Source organism: Myxine glutinosa, chromosome 8 (assembly GCF_964187855.1).
Source record: "Myxine glutinosa chromosome 8, kmMyxGlut1.1, whole genome shotgun sequence".
Classification (NCBI taxonomy): Eukaryota; Metazoa; Chordata; class Myxini; order Myxiniformes; family Myxinidae; genus Myxine; species Myxine glutinosa.
Window position 1 is genome coordinate 102,217,692 of NC_136268.1, and position 8,313 is coordinate 102,226,004.

The 8,313-nt window shown below is 44.2% G+C and overlaps 1 protein-coding gene across 1 annotated transcript in view; it reads right to left on the reverse strand.

Annotated features, from left to right (window-relative positions):
* Positions 1–2,420: 2,420 nt before the first annotated feature.
* Positions 2,421–8,313, reverse strand: part of LOC137432788 (uncharacterized) — a 29,240-nt gene continuing 23,347 nt past the window's right edge. Inside the window, exons 3-6 of the mRNA XM_068124993.2 lie at positions 4,362–4,438; positions 3,745–3,801; positions 3,338–3,431; positions 2,421–3,057 (exon numbers count right to left, since the gene is read on the reverse strand). Of these exons, the coding sequence (XP_067981094.2) occupies positions 2,421–3,057; positions 3,338–3,431; positions 3,745–3,801; positions 4,362–4,438 (865 nt within the window). The remainder of the gene's footprint in view (positions 3,058–3,337; positions 3,432–3,744; positions 3,802–4,361; positions 4,439–8,313) is intronic.

Genomic DNA, 8,313 nt, shown 5'->3' on the forward strand with positions numbered 1-8,313 from the left:
TGGTGTTTCTGCATGGTTTGTGGTCGTTGTTTAATATGCAGCCTATGGCTGCTGGTTGCATCATTTTTTTTCTGTCAGTGCCACTGATGCAGTGCCCCTGTTACAAGTACCAGTAAGCTGGTACTCATTTTGCCAACCTCGGAAGGATGACAGGCTGAGTCAACCTACTTGGTGACAGGGGTTCAAACTCAAGACCCTAAGACCTTAATCCAGCCACCTGAACAGTTAAGCCAACGCAGGGCTTATGGTTTGTGGTTGTGTGTTCAAGCATTTGTTACAGTTGAAAATGTTAGTGCTTTTAAACAATAAACTCCAACACAAGTACGTTAGGTATTTGAGTTGGTAGTGATAAGAATTCCCATTTAAATATTCACCAAATCGGCTTGTTCTTGTCACCTAACAAACTCGTCCACCAAGTTTAGTCATAACTCGTCCACAACTTTTTGAGATATCGGGCCATATATCGTTTTTAGCCCAATCACTCAATGGTGAAGAATCACTTTAAAAAAATTTAAAAAATCCTGATCCCGATTCGAATCTTCACCAAAATGGAATGAATTCTTCCTCGTCACGTACGCTACCTCTCCACCAAGTTTCTTCCGAATTTATCCATAACTTTCTGAGATATCTTGTTCACAAACAGACAGGGGTGAAAACATAACCCCCATCCACCTTGGGTGGCGGAGTTATTAAAGATTTCCAGTCGAGTCCAGAACTCACCTTGGCTTAACGCTTTGGGAATCAAACTCTTTATATTAGACCGCGTATATTAAATGTCATTTTCAGAATTCACTTTGCCGATATTGTCTGTCTGCTGTTACGTACAAAATGGACAGCGAAAACGAATTTTAGAGCATTTGTAGTATGTTCGGCAAAGGTATCGAGAGTAAATGGGCTGAAACTGTCTCGCAGGGGCCACCATCCTGCCACCCCTGCAACCCACCTCGTAGTATGTTGTTACCAATTTCTCCCAATACTGTAAAATAAGATGAATTGTTCGATTCCAGCAAGACTTCAGGCTTTGAGCAAGTATAAAAATGAGTAACATCAATGAAAAGGGAAACCGAAGATTATTACATAATTGTCTTTATGCTCAAATGGAGGACAAAACCTGTCTTTACTGATCTTCTTTCTCTTCCTTTCACCCACCTTATCCCGATAATAAACTGTCATCCCAGTGTTTTGCAGGTGGGGTGATTCATCAGTGTGCAGAAATTAGATTTTTTTTTTAAGCCTTGAATCTCTCGGATGAAAGTTAAACTTGCCGCCCCATCTGCCCAGTTGTGCAGAGTAGGCGAGCTGTCACCGGCACCTTGAACAACTTCCAAATCCCATCAGATCAGAGATTCAACCCTTGATGTCATACACATACATTCGTACAAGGAAAAGACAATCCTGGTGTCAGATTCAGGATTTAATAGAATATGCCTGGACCAAACAGCAGCCCCAGTCCCATGAAATCACCAACATCGGTTTGGAATCCCCAAACACGGAGCAAGAGAATGGGCCAAACCCAGGTAGATTCCTCATTTGGGACATGCCAACAAACCTAAACACAAGGTGTCTTCCTGCTCAACAGATGACCGTGCTTGTTTTAAGCGAGCTGACACCAAACCCACTAGAAAACAAGAGCTCGTGTCTGCCAGCACCAGTTTTACATAATGAAAATGCCCTGCAGGCAGATTCTGATATAGCAATGCAGTAAACGATAACTACAACCACAAACACAACATGGAAGATGGGCATTGGCTTAAGAGTGGGAGAAAAATAGCAAAAGCCAAGGATAAAATTACAGGAGCAATAAAGGAGGTAAAACTTGAGGTGCCGTTATTGAGAGGTGAACGACAAACACAAACTGGCCCGAGGAGCAGCTGAAGGAGGCACTTTGCTAAAATAATCACAGAAGCCTCACTCGGAGGTTCATGGAACATTCTCTGTCACCTTAGCTTTCCTTCTCTATTTGTCTGTGGACTAGTCTCTATGTCCTTCTCTCCTGAAGCGCCCCGTGTTTCGTAGATAGAATTCTATTTTAAATCTATAACAACGATAATAATAATATATATTATTGTATATAATATATTACTCTTAGACCGATGCATCACAAAGAAGAACCCCCCCGGCCCCTTCCTACCCGTACCCCATGTGGAGGCCTTGCTTGGCTACGTACTTGGACAGCTCAAACTGAGTAATCCAGGCTTTGCCTGCTCATGAAGACAACTGAATTCATAAAGTTGTGTACTCTTGAACCGAATGAGTTTGTTTTTTTTAACTCAGTAAGAGATGAGGTTGCCTTGGTTTTGGCAATGTTTGGAACTGGAGGCCTAGCACCACACGGAGCATGTGGCTTGGTGGGCTTTTGCAGATCTCAATGTCCTGTGAACCTGCCACGTCGAGTCACATCGGCCTCTGCCACCTGCGTATCACGGACCGCGTTTGGGGCTGACAGATTGGAGTCTTCTTTTAGGTTTAGGCAAAGTATCCGGTGCTTGTAGTCCTTGTGACGTCAGGCCTTCTTGGCTTCTTTCAATCTGCATCTGCGCCGCAGGTAACTCCTTTCCATGAACCTGGCCTTTTGGCCTTGTGTCCGACAACTGTCGTCCATTGTCTGAAGTCTGCAACTTAGAGATCGGTGAGTCCTGCATTGACGCTTCTGTAGACTGGGGCCCGGTCTCCGTATTAGAGTCCAGCCATTTTGACCTATTAAATTCTGAGCCCTGGGGCCCAGTCGGTACCAAATGTGACCCATTTTGCTCACTTTCTTGGACTCTTTGTGGGCCGGTTTCTTGAGGTTGTAATGCAGTCTGTTGCAGGTGGGGACCATTCCTCTCCTGGCTCATTGGCCAACTGATTTCCAAGTCCTGTGATGATGTTGTCTCCGGTAGTGTGTCGCTCTTTACCTTGGTAGACTCCAGGCCCAATGGGCCGCTGATCTCCAGGTCACATGTTCTCGAAGATGCAACCGAGGGTTGGCCATCAGAATCTCCCACACGTAAAAGCACCGGCCAGTCGAGGCGAGGTAAAGGCGTGTGGCTGATGCGACACCGCCCTCTGCGCCAACTGCGGGTGAGAGGTGGGAAAGGATTAATTAACGGCCTGTTGCCTTCACACTATGAATCATACAAAGGAGGCGCCTGGTACGAGCTAAGGAATTATTAGGTAAGCTTTAGATTTAGTGATGCAAAGGTCTGCTCTGATTGGACGATTGGAGCTTGTTGCAGCATTTTTATATGCAGAATAAATAAATAAAAATGTTCATTGCATCGTGCTCACCACGGCACAAAATCAATGGCGAACAATGCATTGCACTTAACAATTGATTGGCCGAAGTGTATTTTACCGTGACAGCAAGAGAGAAAGGAAGAGACAGGCAAGCAGAATGCAGGCTCCCCCCGTCGCTCCCCAGGCCACAAGTCCTCGCCAGGCCCCTCGTCCTGAAAAAGCACAAACATTACACACTGCACAGCGAGAGGCTATAGACGACTACTGGAATGGACCAAATGAAGAACCATTTAAAGTCATAGAAAAGCAGGTTATGGATCCACTGAGGTGCTGCCAAATCCCTTCCACAAGCTGCCTCACAGTACACCTGTCGTACAATGCCAAAACAGGGGAAAAAAACAATACAAAACAACACGTTTGACATCATAATCAGACTCCTTCAAGAGCCTCGACAATTGAATAGAATAATAAATCGACAGACCCGAAGAGTCTTACATAATGACGTAAAGGAAAGGTGATTCACACCTTCTTTCGTTCCATCTCGCATTGAAGCGGCTGTCCCCTCATCTCGACCGTTCAGCGCTGATGGAGGGACAATAAATGGATAGGTTAGAGCGGGACAAAGATCGTGGGGAACAAGGCAGACGGGGTGCTTAATGAATAGGAATGAGGCCTGAAGGACACTCTAGCCTCCTTTTTCAAAACAAGACAATGTAGATTTATGACTCATTTTTCAATCTGCAATCAGACCTTGAATCTTTTAGTTAGGCAATGACGAAATCATCAGTATACTTGGTGTTTTTGTTTTTGGGTTTCATCCCATTAGACCTCGTAAGCCACAAAGTTATGGATTAGTGCCAGATTTTACTGTTATGTCTAGTCAGGTTTTTCTCAGGCACAGAGGTTAGGACAAACATTGTGGAATGAAGGAGGGGCTGGTAGGGAAAGTGGGGAGAAGGAGGAGAAGGGATGGAGTGGCAGAAATGAGTAAAATAGGAAAGAAACGAAAAATCACAACATCGTGTTGGAAGTAAGCAGGTTATGGTAATTAAATGAACAGAGGAAAAAAAAGGGGATGTGATGTGAGCAGTGAAAAAAAATCAGATAATGATGACATAGAAAGAAGAGAGTTAGTGTTATACCGTCTTTAAACTCTCCCATGCTTACACCTCCTGTTGCAATCTCCTCACATCTCACACCCTGGAAGCCCGGTGGACAGCTGCAGGCAGAAAAAAAAAACAGCCAACGGGAAAATAAATGAGTGCTCTGTGGATAGATGATCTCATCGTCATCATATGATGGACATGGAAAATGGAGAGTGAAATATTCACGAAGAAATGAACAAATGCGAGTAGTGAAAGACACAAAAGAAGGGAGTGGAAGTGTGGATGAGAAACTCCATTGAGGGGTTAGGAAGCTCTAAAAAATTGTGATGAAGCTTTATTAATGGTGTGAGGAAGCTCCATTAATGGGATGAGGAAGATCCATTAATGGGGTGAGGAAGCTCTGAGGGGCAGGGAAGATCGACTGAGGGGTTAGGAAGCTCTAACAAATCGTGATGAAGCTTTATTAATGGTGTGAGGAAGCTCCATTAAGGGGTTAGGAAGCTCTAACAAATCGTGATGAAGCTTTATTAATGGTGAGGAAACTCCATTAATGGGATGAGGAAGATCCATTAATGGGGTGAGGAAGCTCTGAGGGGCAGGGAAGATCGACTGAGGGGTGGGAAGTTCTATTGAGGGGGGAACGAAGCTCCATTCTGGGGCGACGAAGCTCCATTCAGGGGTGACAAAGCTCCATCCAGGAGTGACGAAGCTCCATCCAGGAGTGACGAAGCTCCATTCAGGGGTGAAAAAGCTCCATTCATAGGCGACGAAGCTCCATTCAGGGGTGAAAAAGCTCTGTTCATAGACGACGAAGCTCTGTTCATAGGCGACGAAGCTCCATTCAGGGGTGAAAAAGCTCCGTTCATAGACGACGAAGCTCTGTTCATAGGCGACGAATCTCTATTCAGGAGTGAAAAAGCTGCATTCATTGGTGACGAAGCTCCATTCAGGAGATCCGTTATGTAGCTCCATTCAGGGATGACGAAGCTCCATCTATTCAGGGGAAACAAAGCTTCATCCATTCTGTGGCTCCATTCAGGGATTGAAGCTCCATCCATTCAGGGACAACAAAGCTTCATCCATTCTGTGGCTCCATTCAGGGATGACGAAGCTCCATCCATTCTGGGGGTGACAAAGCTGCATTTTTGGGTGACAAAGCACCATTCTGGAGTGACGAAGCTCTATTCAGGGGTGACTAAGCTCTATCCATTGTGGAGCTCCATTCAGGGGTGACGGAGCTCCATTCACAGGAAACGAAGCTCTGTTGAAGGACAAGAAAGTTTCATTCAGGGACAAGGAAGTGAAATTGAGGAGGGGAGAGGTAGTTCCAGTGCGGGGTGAGGAAGCTCAGTCAGAGGAGAAGAAGCTACATTCAGATGCGAGGATACTCCACTAAGATGAGGTGGAAGCTCCATTCACGGACAAGCTGTTCAGGGACGATAACAAACAGGGATAAATTCCTGCATAGTGGAGTATCCTGTGAGTCGCCATGATCCCATAATTGAAAATATGGAAAGAAATAATTTAATATTCAGGTTGAGAATCAGTCTCTGAGAAAAGTGCCTCTTAGTGGACCCGTGATACGAGAGAAGGCTAGACACTATGGAGAGATATTTATACATTTAGCGGAGACCGGAGGTGATAGCCAAGTAATATTTCTTGAAAGCAAGGGTAAGTTTGATAATTTTAAGAAAAGATTCAGCCTTCACAATGTAAAACTGACTGGAGAATCAGCATCAGGCAACCACCAGGCTGCTAAAAGGAGTTTCCTGACAAACTTTAAAAAAACAATTTAAGAAAAAGTATATATGCCATACCAAGTCATCAACTGAGAAGAACAGGCTGATTCTTCTCATGTGTTCAAAAGCATCAGGAGACTGCCTATTGAAACCTATGTTGGTTTACCATTCCACCCCAGTGCTTTATGGGGCAAAAACCAAAATAATTTGCCAGTCTACTGGAAAGCCAACAGAAAGGCAATGGTCTCCACACAGTTATTCTTGGACTGGTTTAATAACTGCTTCGTGCATGAAATTGAAAGCTATATATGGTCCAATCATTTGGCTTTCAAGTGTCTCCTTATACACGATAACGCACCAGTGCATCCAGAAAATCTCCAGTTGAGGCATCCCAATGTTGAGGTGTTTTTTCTGCCCCCTCCCAATACCAGATCACTTTTGCAGCCACTAAACCGAGGATTCATTGTGACATTCAAAGCTTACTCCACTCGACGCACATTCCTTCGCATTTTGGATGCCTCCGAGAGACACCTTTCCCAGCGCCAGCGAATGTTGGCAAAGTTATAACATTTCTGACTACATAACGAACATTAAGGGATCACTGGATGAAAGCGAGGCTTCTACCCTTATTAATGCCTGATGGAGGACACTGTGGAAGGAAGCTGTAAGTGATTTCAGTGGTTTCCCCAGCATCCCCGATGAATTGAGGAGAATCGTACAGTTAGCCCGAGATGTTGGAGGGGAGAGATTTCAGGATATGGAGGAGAATGACATTGAAGAGGTCCAGTCACACTCAGAGGAGCTATCACATGGGACGTTCAGCAGCTAATTGTGTCGAGCGAGAGTGAGAATGAAGTTGAGAGTGAGTGAGGAAGTTGTTGCGAGACCTAAGCTTACTTACTGATCATTTCCTTGGAATTGATCATTTTATGAAGAGGAACGTCAAGTTCAAGCGAGAAATTCACGCTGCCATGGCTCCATACAGGGAAATATATAAAGGGCTTTAAAAAAAAGTCAAAGCAAACTAAAAATCACCAGTTTCCTCATAAAGCCCGAGTCTTCAGTCTCTCCCACTACCACCGTCTCCTGACGACCATCAACCAGGTCCGTCAACACAATTACTCCATCAAACTCTCCAACATCATCATCACCATAAACTCGTCTTTATCATCAACAACTTTGCCATTGCATTATTTGATCAAGTTTATGATTATTATTAAAGGTGGGTTTCATGAACTTAATATTCAAGAAAACAACTTCATGTTCTTGATACAGGAAAATAATACTGTACTTTATTTTATGTTCTTGATGACCCTTTTATTCATGAAAACTAGTGATAGGCGTCTACAACCATCCTTGACAATATTGTGGAACGTGGGCCGAGGCCCTCATTTTTTTTTCTTCTGCCCTCACTTTTTCACCTTTATCCACTTTTCACTTTCTCCGCAACCGCTTGAGCGATTGACACAAAACTTTCACCATAGGAGCACCGACCCATGGATAATTTTTCAAACAGTTAGATGATGATTGGATGGAAAATGTGGATGGTGTTTCAAAAAAGCTGTTTTTTTGTGGGCATGGTTTGCAGGGTGTTTCACGAATCAGGGATAAACGGCCTCGACCTCACTTCGCTCGGCCTCGGCCGAATAAATGGCACGGAAATAATGCAAAAACATGTTCATAAAGTGTACAGTTATTAAAAACGGGCGACCAATTTTTAAGTTGAAGTCGCTAACACTATTTTCCCCATTACCCCATAAATTTGCACATTGTGGATTTTCAAGAATGCAACCCCAAGGCCCTCTTGTACTTATATATATTTTTCTATTGCTTTGAGAAGTATTACTTGTTTCATATGCAGCCTGTGGCTGCTGGTTACATCATTTCTGGAAGTGCAGCTGTGCCGCTGATGCAATGCCCCCATTATTAGTAAACTGGTACTCATTTTGCCGACCTCAGAAGGTTGACAGGCTGAATCAACCCACTTGGTGTTATTTCAATGGCATAATAGGGGCTCCAACTCAAGACCCTAAGATCTCAAGCCAGCACCTTAACCGTTAAGCCAACACCAGGCTTGAGAAGTATTACTATACTGTATAGAATTCTGGCTGCTCCTTTCATGTCCGGCACACTTTATTCGAAAGCGTTCCTGCTGTCGTACCGTTGGAACCGATGCAGTGAACCATTTTGTGCTTCTTCTTCTTCCTCTTCCCAACTGGAAAGGTAAGCTTTTAAAACAGGCATCCTTG